Raw genomic sequence first — 22,495 nt, 5'->3', positions numbered from 1 at the left:
CCATCAGACAGATCTCCCCAGAAGCTTGCTGGGAAATAATGGGATTACTCTTTCAAATCCTAATGCTGGTCTCTGTTAACAAATTGAGGTTTTAATGAAGTTATCTGCAGCCTGAGGTTCTGTGACCTGATGTGTATCAATTTTAGGTCAGAATCCTTTGTATCAGACTGAGGGCAGCTGAAGTTATACATTTTCTTTTTCTGATTAAAGACATCTGAATGTGAGTCGAGGACCCATGGCGCCAGCCTCTATTGATCAATCCATCAGCGACTGCCAAACAGATCTACCTGGTTTATGGCCATGTTGGTTGCACTTAATCAAGTTTGGCAAAAAAGAAAGTATTGTGTCTATAGTAAATGCAAAGCTCTGTGTAGTAGTCAAATGTAATCAAATATGCAACATGGCATACGATGGTAAGCTGAAATCCCATACCCAATTTTTCCCAGAAAAAACATGTTTCAAAGTAAGTGAAGGATGTGAACAAAATTTTAGATATAAGCTCCATAAAAGTGTGCATATGTTACCTGAGTGACACATAGCAGATCAATAACAGATATAAATTTTTCTTTCTTAAAAACAAGACAACAGAGAGTAGATTTATTTTTAAAAATGAATTTATTAAAATGCTCACAATTATAAAAGAATATTAAAATGCACAGAAATTCACAAAACATTACAGACTTTACATCTTATGCCACAGTGTACGAAAAGCATCATGAATATTTCAGTTCTACTTTAGTTAAGCTGCTCATCCATTTTAACTTTCCAAACATCACCTGATATGAACATGAGAAAATGGTACAAGTGTTCCAACCACAAAGCACGTTCTGCCCCCCTACTGTGAATTAATGTTTTCTGAAATTCCAGATGCACATGCAATTAGAAAGGAAGACTTGTGGTGACAGCTTACAAATGGCCGTGTTTAGTTTTCAAACAGAAATGATAGCTTTCCCTTTCTGTTGCTATAGCTAAAATAACTGAGGGATATTTAAAGAAAAATCCCCTGAGTATTTTGATCTAATGCTTCAATCCATTAAAGTTCACAGGCGTTACAAAAAGATATAAACCTGTAATTTCTGTAGTGGTTACACAGGGCAGGCCGGGGCCGGAGTTTCCCTTTGTGGGGGCCGTGCCCCAGCTGTGCGTTCTTCAGGTGCTGCCTCCGCTCACACTTACAGACCCAGCCCATGGTTGCCTGCAGACACAGATCCACGTTCTTCTTCACCACCGCTAAGTCAGCGCTGGCTGTCCACGAGCACTGTTGGTGTCACGGGCGGCCCTGGGTCCCCACTATGACTTAGCTGCTGGGGGAACTGTTGGCCGGTCATACATCACATTTGCTGCCTTTAATGATGAGAGGCTTTTTCCCTCCTGTCCACAAAAGCACATTTTAAACTAGGACTGTGAAGACAATTTATGAAACGTGATTTATAAAAATGCACAATTCCCTTTAAGTTCTATCCTATATACAAGGAGATAAGGCAAAAGCATTTCCTTTCTTAGGCTTCCACGGTGAGTCGCTGCCAGCCCAACACCAGGAGACAGTCGTGCCCTGGAGAGGGGAGGTGACAGGAGAGGAGGCAGCCACTCCCCAGGACTGGACGGCACTGCAGGGTGGCAGGGAGTGGCCCGGGCCCACATCCGGCTGTGCGGAGTGAGAGACGGTTTCCCCCCGGGGAACGTTTATTTCCCACTCCCTGTGCAGTCAGACCTCACGCAGTCTGGCGTGCACATTCTGACCACATTGTTAACATCAAGAAAGTTAGTGACATGTTGTCCCTGATCCACTGGGACAATTCAAAAGTCTAGAATACTCTTTGGTGGATTCTACATAAATAGCATTTTTGGTTGATTTTTTTAAAGGTTCATGGCGTGCCTGCACTGTGACCTGGAGTTGAGCTGCTCTGCCATAACAAGCCTCCAAATCCGCTCACTGAGACATGCTTCCTCCTCCTCTGCTGCTGGGCTCCTGAGTGGCGCGGCGCCTGGCACTGGGCAGCATCCGGGGGGAGAGTGGGAGGGACAGCCCCCTACCAAGAAGCCCATGGAGGCCCGTCCTGCTCCCAGCACGGCCCGTAGCCAGTCGAGCTTGTGAGGAACGGCCCTCCACCTTCTCCCGCATCTACGAAAGGGCCTGGCCCCAGAGGCAGGAAATTCTGAGCTGAACAGACCGAGGGCAAGATACTCGTGGTGCGGCATTTGGCAGGGAGCTGCCTCCAGCTGATGGCAGGTTTGTGACCACACCGTTTTTTCTTTTCTTCATTGCTTGATTGGCCTTAGGGAGGCTGGAAGCTCAAATCAAATCCAGCGTCTTCTTGATTGGCAATAATCTGGGGCTACACCTGTCTCTCCCCAGCCTTACCAGCACCCCCGCGCTTGTGCAAACACGCCATTATAAACCAGTCACGGGCTGGGAATGATGGGTGGAGGCCTCCGGGAGCACCTAAACAGGCAGAGGTTCTGGTACTCGGATCCGGGGCCTGCAGAACCCCGCCCAAAGGGCCCCACCTACAGGAAGCACAGCGGCCACAGTCCGGGCGTTGGCGCCGTCAGGTCACCGGGGCTGTGCAGCGAGCCACTCATGGTCATTTGTGATGCTGTCCCTCCTGTGCCTAAGGGATAAAGGGCAACTGGTGGGAGGTTAACGGGCTTCTCTCTGCAGACCACTATATTGATAAAAATGCAATTTTAATCACTCGATTTCATTTTTTTTCCCCAAGACAGTACAGATCTTTAGAAGAGGTAAATTAATCATCCTGATCAATATGAGCTACAATTCTATTTGAATCTGTGACTTTCCCACTTTTGTCATCTTATTCTCTTGAGCTTTGCAGAGCAGTCAACGTGGATTAGGCACAGAACATTCTAGAAACGCTGTGGGTGGAAAAAGGTGTCACTGTGGATCAGTCCAAACATGCTTCGGAACCTCACTATCATGAGGCCGGTCCCTTAGGAGGCCTTCTGTGAGGTGGTAGGGAAGGCCAGAGCAGAGACTGAAGCTGTTTCCTCTCATTACCTGAGGCTCCTTTTCTGCAGCATGTGGTGATACACCTAAATACTGTGAATTATTGAGTCTCTTTGCCACTTAATACAGCGCTCTTAGTTCTGAGCTAACTCTCCCATCACACAAACACCAGTGCGTCTGGTCTCTGTGGTGGCGCCGTAAGGGGAGAGCGACTGGAACAGGTGCGGCGAAGTGAAGAAATGAAAATAGAGGGGATCATGTGCTTGAGAGCAAGGGATGAAAGTAATCAAATGAAGGGGAAGAACCAATTCTGCTTCAGAAGGCGTGGTTTTCCAGCACGTGCGGAGACTCTCCTGAAATGCCAATTTATCAAAGACAGGGAACATCGTAGGCTTTCCGGGTGATCACCTTCATGCCCTTCCTGATCTCAGCTTTACATTTTCCAGTTCCTGCTTTGCCAGCTGAAACTGAAAGTAATCTACACAAAAATGGCAATAGTTAAGATGTATGTTTGCCAAAGTGAGTCAACTTAAACCTTCTCATTAGTGATCCATAATGTATTTTGACAGAGCTCGGTCCTTTGACATGCTTCTCAGAACGTGATGCACTTAATCTACTTTTGGTCTTAAATTGTTATCTGCTACTTCCGCCATCCTCTCGGCGATGGCCCCCATATTTTTTGTCATATCTTTGAGGTGATTCTCATGAAGCAGCTTCTGGGTCAGGTATTTTTCTCTCTTGATCTTGCTCTTCGTGCTTTTCGATACGTCCGGAATTGCATATGAAATGAAAAATTTCACAGAGTAGATGACATGCTGAGGGAGAGAAGAAGAGAAACGTTAGTCACAAGGAAGTGGAGGGGACAGAGCCCCTCGCGGGGACGTGTGCGGTCACCGGGGCCACACAGCCGGACGGGGTGGTGGGCATTCGACAGGCACACACCCCCTTCCTGCGGCTCTGCCAAGGGGCTACATTTTGTTACTTTATAAATTTGAAGACTTCTATCTGAAATGTGGAAAGAATATATCCAAGTGTCAGGTACTCATCATGACACTGACATACTGAGCGTGCCTTGTAAGCACCTCACAAGTAAGCACCACCCTCTGTGCGAGTTACACGTCCATCATTTTATTTTTGAAAATAGTTGAACAAAACATGTATATATCCCAAGATGTATTATTTAAGTTCTGCTTGATTTGAGCTTTATAAAGCCAGTATGATACTGTATAGTGTTTTGAAAATTGCTTTTTTTTTCATTCAAAACCAGGTTTTAAGATTCATCCATGTTATTGTGCATAACTGCCATCCATTTGTGTTCGGTGCTGCATGACATTCTACTGTCTGAATACGCTGTAATTTATTCATTCCTCCAGCAGAAGGTTTTAGGCTTGTTTGTAGTTTTTGTGTTGGAAGCAGTGATGTTGGGGACAGTCTTGTGCCTGGATCCAGAAGCCCGCCTGTGAGAGCTTCTCAGGAGAACGTGCTGGTGTGTGACTGCCCAGACCCTCTGCCACCTGAACACTCAATCTGACAAGACCGTATCAAGCATTTTCCAAAGCGGTTATACCGGCTCACACTCCCACCAGCGGTGTGGGATGGTTTCAGTTCCTCTGCATCCATGTCAGCTCTTGTTATCATCAGGCAGTTTTTTAAACCAACATAGTGATTGTGAAATAGAGCTTCATTTTGGTCTTTGTATTTCTGAGGACTCATGAGGTTGAGGGCACTTTTATTTATTTACCATTCAAAAAAATCCCTGACCTAGCAAGGAGACAGAGGTAATTTGCAATAAATATGATTAAAAACCAATGAATTATACCTGGTGTTTAAAAGTGATAAAGCTATGGGAAAACAGTAAACAGAGTAAGAGTTACTGGGAGTTATGGACGGAGGTGGATTTTGTAAGGCTTTAATACAGTCTGGATATGCCTCATTGAGCAGAGGGCATGAGGGGGTTAGGGGAATGGCCGGTGTGGAGGCCGGACGGGGGCAGACCGAGGGCGTAGGCCGGATGGCGAGGCTGGGGTGAAGGGCGCGGGGAGAGAAGGGGCGTGGGCATGGCGACCGCGTGGCTAGACAGCGGAAGGTCCTGCAAGTCGCCGTAAGGACCTCGGCTTTTCTTCTGAGTCAGAGATGAAGACAACAGGGCGCCCCGTTAAGAGGCTGTTGCCCTGTTCAGGCAAAACGGGGTGACGGTTCCCACCTGGGGGGTGGCAGCGGAGCCGGCTACGCGGCGGTCAGACTTTGACGCACAGCATCTTCCACAGAAGAGCCAACAGGACCGGGCGTGGGGTAAGTGGGGGAGAGAAAACGAGGACTCCACGAGTCCTGGCAACCGGCGAGACGGAACTGCCAAAATTGTGGGAACGTAGGTGACTGGATGGAGCAGATGTAGGGCAGAGTGGGGAGAAGAACAGGGGATTTGAGGAACTACGGGAATGTGAGGCGTATGTCAGCTATGCAGGCAGAAAGCTCAGGCAGGCCCTGGATTCCTGGGTTGCGTTCCGCAGAGGGGTGTTCTGGGGACCCGTCTGACAGTCACCGGCACACGACGGCAGTTAAGCCAGTGGGCTGCACGAGGTCACCAGGCTGTGGGGACAGAGAAAAGACGACAGCCCGGGAACGGGCCCCCAGGGTCATCACGGAGCCAAGGAGGGGGAGTGAGAAGGGACTGCCTGGGCGGCGGCAGGAAAAGCGGTGGGAGGCACGTTTTCCTGGGAGCCGAGGGAGACCCGGCGAGGAGAGAGACCCGCCGAGCCAAAGGCCGCCGCCGAGCCGCGTGCCCGGACGGCGGTGGTCACGGGGAAGGGGGCCACAGCGGGTGGCTGGGCCTCCCTCCTGCTCCCGGGGTAGGTGGTGTTAGGTGGTGTTCGGAGGTGGTGGGTTCTCTACGTCCCGCCGCCCCTTACGTTTCTGTGACAAGGCCGGTGTGGCGTGAGGTCACCTCGGAGAACGTATTTCTCGACTCAGACCTCAGCACATTTTGAAAAGATCTTTGCATCTGCATGTTATGTGTGAGGCTGGCTCACCATTTCCTTTCTCTTTTGATTCTTGTCTGATTTTGGGATCTAGAAGGAGTTGGAAATATTTCTGCTCCCTGGAGGAGTTTTGTGTAAGACTGAAATGATCTGTTCTGGGAGAATTCTCCTATAAAACCATACGGCCTGGTGTTTTCATTGTGGAAAGATTTTTCTCAAAGTTTTGCTCTGATTGTATAGAAGTACCCTCTTTAGCATTTTGACGATTCTAGACTTTTCTCATCTGGCCTCTATGTTGCTGCTGAAAAGTCAACTCTTTCTGATTTTAATCGTGTCAGTCGCCTGTGTCTTCTCTCTGGTCACTTCCGAGATCTTGTCTTTGATGTGCTGTGTTTTCTTTACAATGAATGTGAAGCGTGGATTTCCTTGGTATCTCTTGTGCTGTCTGCTTTGTGAACTGATACCTTTCATTTATTCTGGAAAAATATTAGCTATTAACTCTTCGAATGTTGACTCTTCTCCATTATGCATTTTTTTCTTCTATGATTTTTTTTGAAAGTTAGTCCTTCTCATTCCATCTTCTACAAGGCTTAAAACCTCTTTTTAAAATTTTCTATTCCCTTATCTCCCAGTGTATGTTAGGGCTAACTTTTTCAGACCTATCTTCTAATTCACTAATTCTTCGGGTTTGCTTAGATTTCTATTTAATCCACATGTTAATTTTTAAATTTCAACAACTCTATATTTGTTTCTAAAAGTTCTGGTTATTTTTCAAAAATTGCCTTGTAATTTTTTTAGTTTCTTATCACTTGCTCTTTTTTGACTGTCATGTATTTAAATGTTTTCAATATATAGTTAATTTATATTCCTTATCTGATCATTCAAACTCTCAAATTCAAGAGCCAAGCAAATACCTCCTGCCTCGGCTCTGTGGTCACGAGGAGCTGCGTGCTACTGGAGTGGCCAGTAAGCTCAGGGTGGAAGTCTGCTTTCGGCTAAGCATTTTCTTTCTGGACAAAAGGAACAGGTGTAGCTAGAACTGCCCTTCGCCTTCTTCCTGCCTGGAGCATAAATGTCTTACCTGGTGGTGGCCGTCACATTGCGACCGTCAGGTGACAGGCAGTGAGAGTGAACCTAGGGAGCCGGGCCTACAGTCCTGACATCGGCAGCTGACCCGAGAGAACCGCCTGCTTCGCATGGCCTTCGTTATGTGAGGAAAATCAGCCCTTAGTGTTCAAGCCACTGGAGATGGGTTTTCTAGAATTCTAACTGACCACATCAACCAAGCAACTTTGGAGACTCTGGAACATGGTGGTAATAATTCGCACAGTGTAAGAGGTAAGACTGGCTACATCAATTTCAAATTTATAGCTGCCTTAATCATTTTCCAGAGCTAGTTAATTTTAGGGATATAAAAGACTATTATAAGAAGGTATATTGTGAAAATGAAGTAAAAATACTTAACAATAGGAATAAAAGTTTCTCAACGACAGAGACTCATCTTGACTAAGCCCTTTTACAGCTTAACATGCAGCCCAGTGCTCCAAATAAAAAAGCAATTAATACCAAATTGAAAGGAACTGAATTTTCCCAGCACACAACATGCATTGGAACGTTTAAAGTACATAACCAACTTCTTTTAACTAATGAGAACATTTTGGGTATTCTCAAATTTGATTAATAAATGTCCTAATATAATTACTAGCAAGAGATAAGAATGTATTATACATTTTAGGTCAGAGTTGACGACACTTAGAGCCAGTAAGAGGTCTGCGAATATCCAATGCCTTATAAGCTATTTCAGAGCACACTGTACCTACCTCCATGACGATGATAAAAGCCAGTTTAGCTGCGATCACATGCCAGTAGTAGATGTTGTGTTTATACTCTTGTGGGTGTCCAGGAGGGTACCGGAAATCACGATACCTGGGAAAACACAGAGGGTTATCGGGAGAGAGAGACGTCATATGGGGGGCCCCAGCCCTGGCATAACGCACACAGTGGGGTGGGGAGGGGTATTTCTGAGGGCCCCAGGATGCAGACTCCCTGCCCCAGGGCGCAGGAAAAACACCGTGCTTTCAAGTGTGGCTAGACTTTAAGTGAAAAAATCTGGTTTGTAGAACTAATGCACCCACCCTGTGGTAGGGAAGCGGTTGGAGCTCTCCAGAACAGAGGTCTGGTGAGCACCACTGTTTGCACTCCTTCCTCACATTGATAGTGATGCGGGTGTTGAGGCACAAACACCAGTTCCTGCCCCTGCCCACACCTGACGTGCCAGTCAGAGAGCACACTCAGGCACAGCTGCCCTGAGGTGTGGATCCAGTTGCCGCTGAACTCCGGAGCAAATGCTGGCCACCATTGCTGCAGGGGCACCCATTCAGAGGCTGCAGAGGTGGGGCTTCCCTCCAGCCAGCCCTTGCTGCTAGACCAACCACTGTTCCCACAGATGCGGAGCCAGCTGCAGGGGCAGGTCTGTTCCTGGAGCCGAGCTGAGCTCTGCCAGCAGCTGCACCGTGAGCATGGAGCCAGGACTTCCCTGGAGACAGCACCTGGGCAGCTGCCTCCTCACCTGCATGGACGCCATCAGTGTCCACTCAGGAGCACGTCCAACTGGCACCCGACCTGCTCCCTCCAACCATGCTCTGAGAGCCCTGACACCAAGCCACCTGTGACTCATTCTGGTAATAAAACTGAACTGGTAATCAAAAACTCCCCAAAAACAAAAGTCCAGGACCAGATGGCTTCACAGATGAATCCTACCAAACACTTAAAGAAGAGTTGATGCCTCTCCTACTCAAATGATTCCAAAGAACTGAAGAGGAAGGAAAGTTTCCTAATTCATTCTAAGAGGCAAATCACCCTGGTGCAAAACCAGACAAGGATGCTACAGAAAGAGAAAATGAAAGACCGATATCCAGGAGGAGCAGTGCTGTAAAGATTCCCAATAAAATATTAGCAAACTGAATTCAAAAATACATTAAAAAAGATCATTCATTTATCCCAGGGTTGCAAGGATGGTTCAATATCCACAGATTAATCAGTGTGATACACCACATTAACAAAAGCAAGGATAAAAACTATATGCTCATCTCAATAGATCCAGAAAAAGCATTTGACAAAGTTCAACATCCATTCATAAAAACTCTTAACAAAGTGGGTATAGAAGGAAGATATGTCAATTTAATTCAGGCCATATATGATATATCCACAGCTAATATCATACTCAATAGCAAAAAGCTAAAACTTTTTCCTCTAAGACTAAAAACAAGGATGCTCTCTCGCACCACTTTTGTTTGACATAGTCCTAGAAGTTCTAGCCACAGCAATCAGACAAGAAAAAGAAATAAAAGGCTTCCACATCGACAGAGAAGTAAAATTGTCACTATTTACAGATGACATGATACTATATATAGTAAACTCTAAAGACGCCACAAAAAAAACCTTACTGAATAAATGAATTCAGCAAACTTTCAGGATACAAAACCAATGTACAGAAATCTGTTGCATTTTTATACACAAATAATTAACTAGTGGAAAGAGAAATTAAGAAAACAATTCCATTTATAATTACATCAAAAAGAATAAAATACCTAGAAATAAATCTATCCAAGGAGGTGACAGACCTATGCTTTCAAAACTATAAGACATTGATGAATGAAAGTGAAGATGACATAAATAAATGGAAATCTATCCCATGCTCATGGATAGGAAGACTAGTTAAAATGGCCACATTGCCCAAAGGAATGTACAGATTCAGTGCAATCCCTATCAAAATACCAATGAATGGTATTTTTCACTGAACTAGAGCAAATAATCCTAAAATTTGTAAGGAACCACAAAAGCCCCTGAATAGGTAAAGCAGTCCTGAGAAAGGGGAACAAAGGTGGAGGCATCTCAATCCCTGATTTCAAACTGTCCTACAAAGCGGCAGTTATCAAAACAATACAGTACTAGAAAAAGAACAGATACATAGACCAATAGAACAGAATAGAGAGCCCAGAAATAAACCCACAAATATATGGCCGATTTATGATAAAGGAGGCAAGAATATAAAAATGTAGAAAATACAGTCTCTTCAATAAATGTTGGGAAAACTGGACAGCTTTGTGCAAAAGAATGAAATTAGATGTCTTATACCATACATAAAAATAAACTTAAAATGGATTAAAGACCTAAATATAAGACCTAAAACCATTAAACTACTAGAAGAAAACATGGGCAATAAACAATTGAACATCAACATTAAAAATTTTTTCTGGATATGTCTCCCCAGGCAAGAGCAAAAATAAACAAATGGGATGACATCAGACTAAAAAACTGCACAGCAAAGGAAGCCATCAGTAAAATGAAAAGGCAATGGGCTGTATGGGAGAATATGTTTGCCAATAATCTACCTGATAAGGGCTAATACCCAAAATATATGGAGAACTCATAAAACTCTAACACCAAAAAGGCAATCAGATTTAAAAAATGGGCAGAGGACCTGAATAGACATTTTTTCTAAAGAAGATATACAGATGCCAACAGGCACCTGAAAAGATGCTTGACATCACTAATTGTCAGGGAACTGCAAATCAAAACAGTGAGATATCACCTCACACCAGAATGGCTAGTATCAAAATTAAATAATTATTTTGAAAAGATATATGTACTCATATATTTACTGCAGCATTATTTACAGTAGCCAAGACATGGAAGCAACCGAAGTGCCCATAAGTGGATGAATGGATAAAGTAGATACAGTACACACATACAATGGAATATTACTCAGCCATAAAAAAGGAAAGAAAATTTTGCCATTTGTGACGGCATGGATGGACCTGGGGGTATTATGCTCAGTGAAATAAGCCAGTCAGAGAAAGACGAATACCATATGGTTTCATGTGCATGTTGAACCTGAAAACAAATCAAATGAACAAACAAATAAAAGAGAAATAAAACTCATAAACACAGAGCACAGATGATCGGTTGCTATGGGGTAGCTAATGGGGTGTGGAGACAGGTACAACAGGTGAAGGGCAGAAAGGTATAAACTTCAAATTAGTCACAGGGTCAGAAGTACAGCATGGGGGATGTAGCTCATGACATGGTAACACCTTTGTCAGATGGTGACAGATGGTAACTACGTTTAACATGGTGAGCATTTAGTGATATAGATAATTCATGAATCACTAAGTTGTTCACCTGAAACCAATATAATATTGTATATAAAGTATATTTCAATAAATAAGAAGAGTATAATTAAAACAATTTAGCATATTTTCAGAAGCATATTTATAAATTTCTTTCTGTAATGGTGTCATCAGGGTTCCCTCAGCTATGGGCTATCTGTCCCTATAGAGAGTAACCTCCCTGCTGTAAGTTTCTTAACTAATTTCCTGTGCAAGGTGTCACACGCTGCTGCTTCCGTGTACCTCCCTCAGGTGGCACACCTCTGATTTGCTGCCTGTAACCCACTAGACCCACGAGAGTTCAATTACTCTTCAGTGCAAGTGGTGTCCATGTAGGATTCTGAAGAGGCTCTACTCTGCAACTTTAAAACATTTATTTGGGGCTATTTCTGGTTTATTGGTTGTGTTGTTGAGAATTTGATTCAGAGAAGGCTTTGAGGTGAATTAAAGGAGTGTTAAAGTCTCCTTTAGGTTTAAGACTGGTTGATTAAAAAACCCCCAACACCCAAACTCTGTGACCTAGGTCAACACACTTTACCAACCCGTAATTTAGTTGATGCAGACCACCCACAGTTGATCCTACCAATCACTAAAATCAATGCAAGAGCTTTGGGATATTTGCAGAGAATTCTGTTAGGCTAGGCCAAGTGAGGGAGCTGGTGTGTTGCCATTCAGTATCATCAGGTTGTGCTTGAATAACACATTCAGTCATAATAGAATTAGTTTGCTTTTCAGAACTCATAGTTTCTTCATTTCTAACATATAACACTTTTCTCCTGGGTCAGTCTCCCTGTAATCATTAGCAACTCTCATCTTTACATCTTGCTTCACAGTTTGATTTGAAAATTCTAGCCCTAGTCTTTATGAAGTTTCGTATCATATCCTTTTTTAAATTTGGCTGAAAAGAAAGTTAAAATCTCTCTAGCAATTCTGAGTGATACCAAATAGAATTCTATTACAATGACAGTCCTTTAAAAGAGGAAGTGCATTTGAAATGAACACTTGCCTGCACGTGGTGTGGTTTCCAAGCCCAGAGTATGGGTTGCCCCTGCTCTTGTCTCTGAAGTCCGCGACGTTGAAGAAGGAAAGGGTATTGTTGATGTATCCGTCCATGGTGGGGCTGGCGTGGTCCCCGTAGGGAGGGACAGAGAAGGACCAGTAGTACACCAGGCGAGGGATCATGTCCGACGTGAAGGCGATGATCATGGCCTGTGTTGGAAGGAAACCAGGAGGGGCGGCATTAGCTCGGAGCCTTACAGCTGTGTGGTTCACAGATGGGGCAGAATCGTGTGTGCAGCATTTTGATTTTAAATTATTCAGAAACCTTCATTCTTTACTGTCAACTGGATACACAGAATGCCCTAAAATCTTTGAGCCGCTGCGTTAGTAGTTACTTTCCTTTTGGTCTGTGATTCTAAGGGAATGTCCAGACGCCCACAGGCAGGTCCAGAGCCGAGGCCTGAAAGTGGCCTATCACGTCTCCTGAGCACAGTTAGAATAACTAGCGAATTGTGGGTAACTAAAGAGCTGCCTGCATATTATGTGTAAATTATATTTTAAAAAATTCAGAGCACAACTAGATTTAATCAACCTTGGGGCTCTACTTGATGTAATTTTAATCTTTTATGGTTTAGAAGGCCCTTTGGTATCTGTAATACTAAGGTCCCTATTAAGAAAATAACTTGGATTTATATAATTCCTTTGTAAATAATGAATACAAACTTTTAAATCACTTGCCTTTTAAAAATAGAATGTAAAGTGCATAAAATGTTTTCCTTGATCTATACATTATGTAAAGTGCATAAAATGTTTTCCTTGATCTACACAAAATAACAGCCTTCAAATTCATACTTTTTTCCCTATAATATCTTGCCTTATTTAGACAAGTCAAACCATACTCTATTTTAAACTTCCAGTATATGCTTATGTATGTTGCTTCATTGAAGAGAAGAATTTTTTTATTTTAATAAAATGTAGGTAGCAAGAAACTATATTAGGGTTGTTCTATTCATGCAATCAAGCCATGATGTCTACTTTGTTAGATCTATAGGGTCTGAGCCTCTACAATTCCCAAAGGTTACATGGATAAAGTCATGAGAACAATAAATTATCAAGTAACATGAAGAAAGTTTAGGGTGTCCCCAGATTAAACGCATAAGTATGGGTCAATCTTAAACCTGAGTGTGTCAGGCAGACATCTATTAGGATGTAGAGCTATGACGAACTACATGAATTTTCTCTAAAATTCTTCCATCTGGGCTTTAAACTCTCCAATGTGTACGACTGGTTTGAAGGAAGGAGAAAGTAGATAATCTACTTTAATCCAAATTCTATGTGAATAAGTAAAGCTAAATGATTCAGTCATTTACTGAAGCAGGAGAACAGGCATGTTTTTGGTACAACATGAGTTTTAACAGTATTCATCTGAACATATGGTTTAAACACAGTGAGACCATGAGCCGGCAAACAAGAGCTCAGGCAAAGCAAAAAAAACAAAAACAAACTACATGTCCTTTATACTGCAAAATTTCCCCCACTAGGACCAGCTTTCTCATTCATCTGAAGTGAAGTGTGCGTGTGTGTGTGTGCATGCAAATGTACACACATGTCCGCCTGCCTGTTGGTGGTAAGAGGTAAGAATGTGTTACTTTCTCCAGATTTCAATAGATTAAAATTTCCTGTTATCATTTAACGTAACTATAGCCTTTTATGGAATCGCCTGTGGTTTTCCTCAGGAAGCCACAAAAATTCCACCAAGGAAGGTAATTCTGTCACCTTCTGAAAGGTACCATCCCTCTGGACCGAGCTGCGCTGAGACGCTGAACGCGCAGTAATCAGTGTGCCTCCTCCCCCACGCTGTTCCCAGCCCAGCTCTCCATGTACATCAAAGCACACGGAGACCGGCCTTCAGCAGTATCAGTGTGGTGTGCGTCCTGGACCAGCAGCTTTGAAATGAATGACTTCATCCCAGACTCCTGCTTGGTGTCCATTGTCATTGCTGGTGGCCATTCGTCTCTTCCTACAGTTAAAAGGTCTATTATGGACTCAGTCCTTTCTGCGCATGTTAGACTGCAGAGGCACACGCCAGGCCTATTTAATTTTTACACGCATGTGTACAAACATACATGGACCTGCATCTTGGTAGCTGTGAGAAATCCTGACACCATGGAAAAAGAACTCTCCATGGTTCAGTCACACACACACACACATACACACATGCACACACAGGTTGCCTATGAAGCACAGTGATTCTCCACCTGTGCCCGCGGAGTGGAGCCATGCGGTGTGCCAGGGAAAGGCGCCTGAAACAATTGCCAGAATGCCGGGGGCCTGGGGAGTGTGAGTCACTTGAATTTCTGGTTAGCCAAAGGCCTAACAAAACCCCTTTTAGTCTCAAATCTTGCTGCTAAGACCTTCCTAAAGCACACAAGTCCACGTTCGCACCTTGCTGCATGTTGTCTAGCTTCTTGAACGTGACGGATTCATTCTTTCAGGACTGGGGAGCCTGAAAGGCCTCCGTGCCATATTTCTGAGCATCAGACTTAGTTTCGCGGCACAGTGGATGTTGAAGGGCTGGGCTCCTTGGGTGGTTGGAAGCACACATGACATACAGCTCCTTTGTGTGTATGATCTGCAACTTTCTCCCGACAGTAGGGATAGCCTGCGATTCAGGTAAGTTGGGGATTCTTGGTGGGTGACAGCTGGGTTCCAGGCAACATGTTTTATTGTATAAAACTGTAACCGTGGTCCAGACAATGGCACATACACATTGTGAAATTCTTGTGCCTTGTTTAGACACCCGTCAAAGCCTACACAGAGCCACTGGCAATGACGGATCGTGAAGGTGGTAGGACGGCAGCAGCTCGCATTCCGTGAGGACCTGGCCCTGTGCATTCCAGGCAATAACTTACAGAATTCCTTAACTGCCCTTTGTGATACATAATATTCTTAAAATATGTGATGGGGAATTATTCTATTTCCAAATGGTGAGATGAAGCTCTGAGGCGTCGGGGCCTGGCCCGAGGCCGTGCGGCTGGGAGGCTGCAGGGCCGGGAGCCGGAGCGCGGGCCCGACCGGAGTCCGGTGCCCAGCGGCTTCCCTCGCACAGGGGCCTGACCACGGGCACTGCCGAACCCTGTTCTGCGGACTCCGGGCAAGTGTGGCTGGGTTTAGAAACTAAAACGTATCATTTTGTTGGGGGCTGTGACCTGGGAGTGAAACAGGCAGCGAGACTGGAGGACCAGCCCTGGGTGTGGGGCGTTCCTGGGGAAGGCGGCCCGCTGGGCTGCACGGGAGCTGCGCTGCCGGGGGGCTCCCTGTGGCCTGCGCGCAAAAGGAGGGACTGGTCCGGCGATCCGTGTGGACTGGGTGTGTCGCCTCACAGCCGGGATACGTGCGCGCCAGTAGCGGGACCGAGGAGCGGGGTCGGGGGAGACGGGACCCGCCCCGACCTGCCTCCTTGAGGAACGTCTGCCCGGGAGACACGACAGCAGCGCTCGGTGGGAACACCACGTGCGGCTACTTCGTCACCAAATAGGTCACATTTTAAGTTGATAGTCTGGAATATATAGTAAAATGTGGTGGAACGAAAGCTCCTATTTTAGGGTCCTTAAAGGCGAAGTGGAGAGATTTCTACGGCCATTATAAAAGTGCCAGCCGACAGCTTCTGGCGCCCATGAGGGTTAAAGGCGTCAGTACTTCAGCACAGGTATTGTTGTGACTACCACCACGCTTCCAGAGAATTCCAGCAACATTAGTATATGTCATATACACACACACTTCCTTACATGCTTGGGTATCTTGCACATCTGTGAACTTACGCAAGTATGCACCGTATCTGTATCTCAGCAGCTGCCAAGTAAGAGGACTTGACTTTGTAAGTCACGAATAAGAATTATAAAGTTAAAATACATTGACAAATAACAGTTACAACTATACGATTATGTTGTCTACACGGACGGTAGTACTGGCACGCTGCCGTTTAAGAACACAGCAGGCGCCTGCCCCCTCAGCCGGCGGAGCTGATGCGTCCGGGCCTCGGGGCCGCCGCCCGCGGGGCCGGGGGTACTCACATTCGTCACCACCGCCAGGATCGCTATCCCTTGCATGATCGGCTGCCATGCTCCGATGTCCTGGGCTTTTTCAGGCACCATGCGTCTATACTGGGTAGTCAGTTTCCACGCGTCCACTCTTATTTCCAAAATATTGTTCACCAGGGCCAACAGGGGGGCCAGCGGAAAGGAGGCCACGAACAAGGTGACGAACCCAAACTGAATGACTGTCAATGGAATGGACACACATCACAGGGTGGTGGACGGACGAAAGGACAACATGTTTTTCTTTACTCTTGTAAAGAAAGAGAAAGGCAAACAGCAAACTAGACCCCAAACAGGAAAGTCATCAATGTTAACAACAATGTTTGACAGTGAGAGAATCCAGACAAAACACAAATATGAAATCTCTGGGAGGAAGACCAGCCATGGTCTGTTTCTTTCACATGGATACACATAATACAAGTAGCATATTTCATAACCTTTAATCAACCAAAGTATTTGCTGGTAATAAGCTTGGGACACTCTAAGCCCATTATTCATTCTCAACTTACTCATTCTCAGTGTTGAAATAGTAGAATGTTGGAAGACGATTCATGATTAAGAATTAAAACAAAGAAAAAATATTGTGAAGTACCTAACAAGTAAAAAAGAAATGAGGAATGTACTTTTGGGAAGGCTAAGCTTAGAGAATGTTGGAGGAAATATGCTGAAAACAGGCAAATGAGCAAAAGCGTCCCTGGCCGTGAACACAAGCGTGGTACATGCACAGAGTCTGTGACGTTATTATAAATCACAGAAAGGTGTGTGATAAAAGCGTCTCAATCTCAACAAGTCAAGATACAGTCCTTCTTTATCTTGCAGCTGTTGTGGTCTCTGTGTACAAGGTAAGTCAGAATTCAAGTGGAGGCTTAAAGTTCTTTTCTCGTAATTATGTGGAGTCGCTGTAGACGGGGCAGCAGGGATTTGGGGTAAATGGCACCACAGGGAGGTAGAGGCTAGAAATCAAGAGGCCAGAAATCTCAAAAAACCTTTCCTCCTACCTGGCAAACCTTTAAGTAAAATATACAGGGATGGACCTAGAAGTGTGGATGAGGGGAATTTTCCAGCTTCTGTAGGGTCACTGCTTGAGTAAGGCGTGATGGGCGTGACTGTGGAGGGCTGGCTAGGCAGGAGGAGCCGGCACGTGCGTCCGGTCTGAGAGGCCACGGCGAGTGGCAGGAGAACAGACAGGGCCAGAAAGATCTGGCAGGTGCAGAGGCCAGGGAAGCCAGACAGACGAGGACCAGGGCCGGCACTGTCACAGGGTCAGCGGTCCCTGACCCTAAGGGACTCCTCCACCCGCAGGGGCAAGAAACACAAACGTGTGGAGTGGCTGTGCTGACCTGCATGTATGCCCTAACGAAGGGGCCACTCACAGCCACCCTGCTGGTGGGGGGCGGGGCACAATACCGCCAGATCTCCTTGTTACTCAAGAGAGGCCGGAAATTTGGACTATGTCCGCAAAAATCTCAGTTAAAAGTCCAGAAGAGAAAAGATACTATTTATGATGACAACAAAAACACAGACTATTTAGGAATAAATTACTGAGAAATGTTAAGACTGTTACTAAATGGCTTTAAAAAAATAAAGAAAAATGATGCCGAGTGAATGAATGGTAGGATGTGCCCCACTCTCATTAGGCAGCCTCAAGTCTGGGAACATATCAAATTTTTTCTCCAAAATACTAGTTACAATTCTAATGCTTGTTTAGTTAATAATCCCAAATGGATTTAAGGGGGAAAAAAAGCTGAAAAGTGATGCTAAGGCTCTTCAGGAAATGTTCTCTATACCAGTAAAATAATGAGGAGGGATGTCTGAACTGCCAGTATCAGGTACGTTCTGAAAAAGGGCACAGGGAGACCAGCTCTGGATGCTAAGGCCTCGTGCTGCTGGGGGCACCGCAGCAGGCTCGGGCCTCAAACTCACACCCAGTACGACACAACAGAACCGATGCTCACACTCGCTGGATTTGGTGTGTTACAAAAGTGACACATCAAATCAATGGGTTCAAGTACTGGAGCAATTAGCTACCTCAGTGGAAAAACTGGTATGGAGTCCTCGCATTCAACATCAAAATAAATTCCAGATGGATTAAAAATTTTTAGTTAAACAACAAAGCACCAAGAAAACCCCACAGGGTCTAGTCGGCTCTGATACTCCCGCAAGAAGGATCTTCTGAACAACCTTTGAGACCAGATAACAAAAGGACCTACTGATCACGGCAGAAAGCACCCCTCGTGGAACCGGAACGACCCTCGCCTGAGCCGCGTCCGTGGCCCTGCCCCGCTGGCTCCCTCCTGGGCTTCCTTCGCCACCCAGTCTGGTCTCTCGAAGCGTCCACTCCCCCCCACCGTCGAAGCTCCCGTCCCGCCTGCTGACCCTGCTGCTGGCCGCGTGCTGGCCGACGTCCACCTTCAGTCCTCACCTACTTGATTGCCAGGCGGCTTTTAATATGGCCAAACATTCCCCTCTCTGAGGAATGCTGCTCCCCTTGATTTTTGTTTTACTTAAATGGTCTTGAAGACCCAAGGCAGGAGCGCATGTGTTTCTGTCTTCGAAGGCTGCCTCGCTGTCGCGCCTCCCGCCCCTCCCCTCGGTCCTGTGCTCCCCCGAGGCCACGTCCAAGTCCCTCTCGGGCAGCAGCACCGCCTTCTGAGCCAGGACACAACTGCTTCCCTTGGCGACCTCGTCGGCTCTGCGGCCCTAAGTGCTGCTTCCCCGGGCCCCGTCATCAGTCCTCCGCCTGGCAAACCCGCCTGGAGGGCGCCGCCTCTCAGACGTCCCACCAGCACCTCAGCCGCGCTGAAGCGCCCCTGGAAAGCGGCTCTCCTCGTCGCCCTCCCTGCCTGCCCCGTCCCCAGGAAGCCCTGTCAGTGCTGCCCGCACCCCCCGCCACGCCAGCCGCCTCTCGAACCCCTGAGCTCTGTTCCTGGGCCCACAGCCTCCGCTCCGGTGCGGGCCTCCCGAACTATCCTCCTCTCACAAATGGAGGCCCACCTACAACATTATTCTTCCGTCCTGCTGCCGGAACTGTCTGAGTTCTTCGACATAAACATTATGCAGTTCCTCTGCTTGTATTTCAGCATGTCCTGTTTAAGGATAATAGTCAAGTCGTGGGCCCAGCACCCATCATGCACAGCCCTTGCTTCTTGATATCCACCCCCATGGATCCTCTATTCTAACCACACTTGGCTTGCACACCATTCTTGCTGTTTCATGCCCTTGTACTTTTAAACTTCTCTGCGTGAACTGCGCATTCCCTGGACAGAAGCAGAGCAGAGATGAGGGACTTGAGGGCGACAGCCCACGTCCCAGAGAGTGGGGGTGCTGGGTGTGGAGGAGGGGAGAAGAGATGGGTGCCAGGAGTTGTTGAAGAAGAGCCCGTGTCAGTCACAGTGAATCGAATGGAGAAAATAATACACGGACGTCAAGCTAACGATGGCAAGGGTGGGAGACGACAAACAAGGCCGGGTTCATGGCTCCATTACGCTGCATCTATGGCACTGCCCACTGGCAAGGCACCGCCACATTCCTGAGAGACCACCGGCCGGGCTGTGCAGGGCCCTGAGCGGAATCGTACGGCTTCCCGATTTAAGACTGACAGAACATGGCTGACCCTTCAACAACACGGGGCTTGGGGTGCTGACACTCTGCACAGTTGGAAATCTGCATGTAACTTTTGACCCCCCCAAAACGTAACTTCCTAGTAGCCCACTGCTGACTGGAAGCCTAACTGATAATGTAAGTAGTCCATGAATACACGTTGTGTATATTACACGTTTTGCATATTGTATTCTCACAATAAAGCTAGAGAAAAGAAAACGTTTTTCAAGTTGTCACCAATTTCCAAAAAATTTTCCAAGAGTTACTGGAAAAAAGATACACATATAAGTGGGCCCATGCAATTCAACCCATGTTGTTCAAGGGTCAACCATGTTTCTCTTATGTCCCATGTCTGAGATCTCAGAAGTCAGGATGGTACACTTGCGGAGGCAATTTTGGTTAACACCCCAGGGTTAGGCTAATAATCTTAAAGAACAGTGGGGAATTAATTCAACAAAATAAAAAAAGAAATTTTACTAAAAAAAAACCCCAAAACGCCATACAGGATTTGGTGGGGGTGGTTGGGACAATGTATTGTGAACTCAATGGCAGCTATACGTATACTAGAGTCTGAGCTCACGTCTATCACACAAACAGTTAGGATTTGGTACAGGCGGTGGTGCACCAGCCAGGGAATGGGAGGCGCCGAGGCCTTGGGAAATTCTATCTCCCACAGAACAAAAGCAGATTCCACTCTGGTGTTGAATACAGAATACAGACTGCCACTCTCAGAAGTCGATTGATTTTTCTAAAGTACTAGGTATTATCCAGGTAACAGGAAAACAGTTTAATAAATATTAAACAAATCTGTTTGCAACAGCTGTTATTCCATTGTTGCTTGTAGGGCAGGCTGTGACCAAATTATTTCTTCAGCCATTATTTTAATGAGACTGGGAAACTCTAAAAATCATGTCAACTTCTCCCTAATGCATGACCATGTAGCTTTTCCTCTGAATGCTATTAACTACAGAAAAATAACTCTTTCTTCCATGGGTTTTTGTGTATGTGTGTGCATGTGTGTGTGTGTGTGTGCTAAAATAACAAATGATATTGTGCCCCAAATGTTCCTGTTATTATTGCTGATAATAGCTCCAATTAGAAATATTTACAATCATGTCTCATTTTGGAATAACAGGTAATTGTCTTGCAGTCCTTCTGGAAATAAGCAGAATAAATAATTAAATATAGCTTCTACATTATGTAGCATAGTTACACCCTTAGTCAAACCTCATCATGAGACATAACAAATGCAAAAATGAAATTCACATCCCACTCCAGGCTGCAAAGTATTGTTGACGGTAGCAGCCACAAGATGCACCTTTCACTCACCAAACGAAGCAGTGTGTTTCCATGTATAACGCACACTTTTAAAAGCAATTATTTTATATATAGAATGTGATTTAATAAAAACAACCCTCTATCTGCAGATGTTCAACAGGAGCCACAAAGAGTGTCTTTACAAACACACAAACCCCTATGCAGAAATGCAAGGCCTGTCAACTAAAATGTGCCTCCCTTTCTATTCTCCTAGGCTTAAAAAAACTGTAATGCAAAGCAATGGCTAGCTGACAGGGCACAGACACAAAACATGTAAATTATTAGCTTTCTATTAGATATAAGTGCGGAATGCATGCGTAGTAGAAAAGATGGCATTTTCTATGGAAATATATTTTGAGATACATCCATTTAAAGGCAACTGAGAACTCAAAATTGAGTTCAGCTGAAGAGAAATGGAGCCCAAGCAAATACTACACAAATGGACAAAGACAGTCAAGAGGGGGGACCCATGCTGATCCTGATTCCAGACCAGCAAAATGTTCTGGATGCAAGCCAGCAATTAGCCAGGAGGTCACTCACGGAACGAGGCAGAAACCCCCGGCCAGAAGAAATAGACCCACTGTTCAAGGCAGTGTGGAGGAGGGGAGCCTCTGGTCCCCACCACGAAGCAGCTCCCACAGGTGTCCTGTCCAGGCCTGAGCGACTCTGTTCAGACGTGCATCGGCCAGCAGCCGTGCCCGCCTGGACTCCAGCCCGAGCTGAAGCACATCTAATAATAGTTCTGAGTCGATTCTCAGACAGCATGGTTAGAATAGAATGCACTGAGAATTAATGGAGAGGAGGTACCTCAATGCATATTCCATTTCACTGCTTGGTAGTAAATCTTTAGCTTTGTACAACATATGTATTAGCAAAGGTACAGAGTCACCTTATTTGATACCCTGATTGCATAATGTTATTAAGTGGAGAAAAACGTACTCTTCATTTCAATATGCTAGATAATGATTTGGCTCAATAACTGATGCCTTTGGGATCTAAAACATGTTTCGATAGAACGCACGTCACCTAAAACTTCACCGACGACTTACTCATTTCCAGGTACTCGTAGAACAACCCCAGTCTGCCCATGAGCTGCAGGTGGTAGTCCTGTTCCCAGCGGGGGGTTATCTTTTCTGCTCCTGAAACAGTGCGGCACCGTCCAATTAGGTTCTTGACCCAGCTGCCAAAAAGATCAAATTATAGGTCAGAGTATTACCAGCCCTACAGAAGCATTTTGCTGGTACCTCAAGCTGAACATGTAATCTTCCCAAGAAATTTAGTTGTTTTCATGTTTTTGCCTCCCTACCCCAAAATATTTCAAAAAATAGTTCTGCGTCCCTGGGATCATCAAAATTGTAACCGCTACTA

General features: G+C 45.5%; 1 protein-coding gene across 8 annotated transcripts in view; it reads right to left on the bottom strand.

Moving 5' to 3' along the window:
• ANO6 (anoctamin 6) overlaps positions 1 to 22,495 on the bottom strand; it is a 170,462-nt gene that overhangs the window by 26,825 nt on the left and 121,142 nt on the right. For 7 of the 8 annotated variants that reach the window (XM_036889477.2, XM_057491877.1, XM_057491878.1 and 4 more), the window contains 4 exons: positions 22,177 to 22,307; positions 16,187 to 16,392; positions 12,121 to 12,323; positions 7,764 to 7,869 (listed from right to left, as the gene is read on the bottom strand). In XM_036889477.2, the coding sequence (XP_036745372.2) occupies positions 7,764 to 7,869; positions 12,121 to 12,323; positions 16,187 to 16,392; positions 22,177 to 22,307 (646 nt within the window). Of the gene's footprint in view, positions 1 to 596; positions 3,781 to 7,763; positions 7,870 to 12,120; positions 12,324 to 16,186; positions 16,393 to 22,176; positions 22,308 to 22,495 lie in introns of those variants that run through there. The other variant, XM_036889474.2, reaches the window with a different exon arrangement.

Source organism: Manis pentadactyla, chromosome 14 (genome assembly GCF_030020395.1).
Source record: "Manis pentadactyla isolate mManPen7 chromosome 14, mManPen7.hap1, whole genome shotgun sequence".
Lineage (NCBI taxonomy): Eukaryota > Metazoa > Chordata > Mammalia > Pholidota > Manidae > Manis > Manis pentadactyla.
Note: the sequence above shows the minus strand (reverse complement) of the source record. Positions and strands in the feature narration are given on the sequence as shown.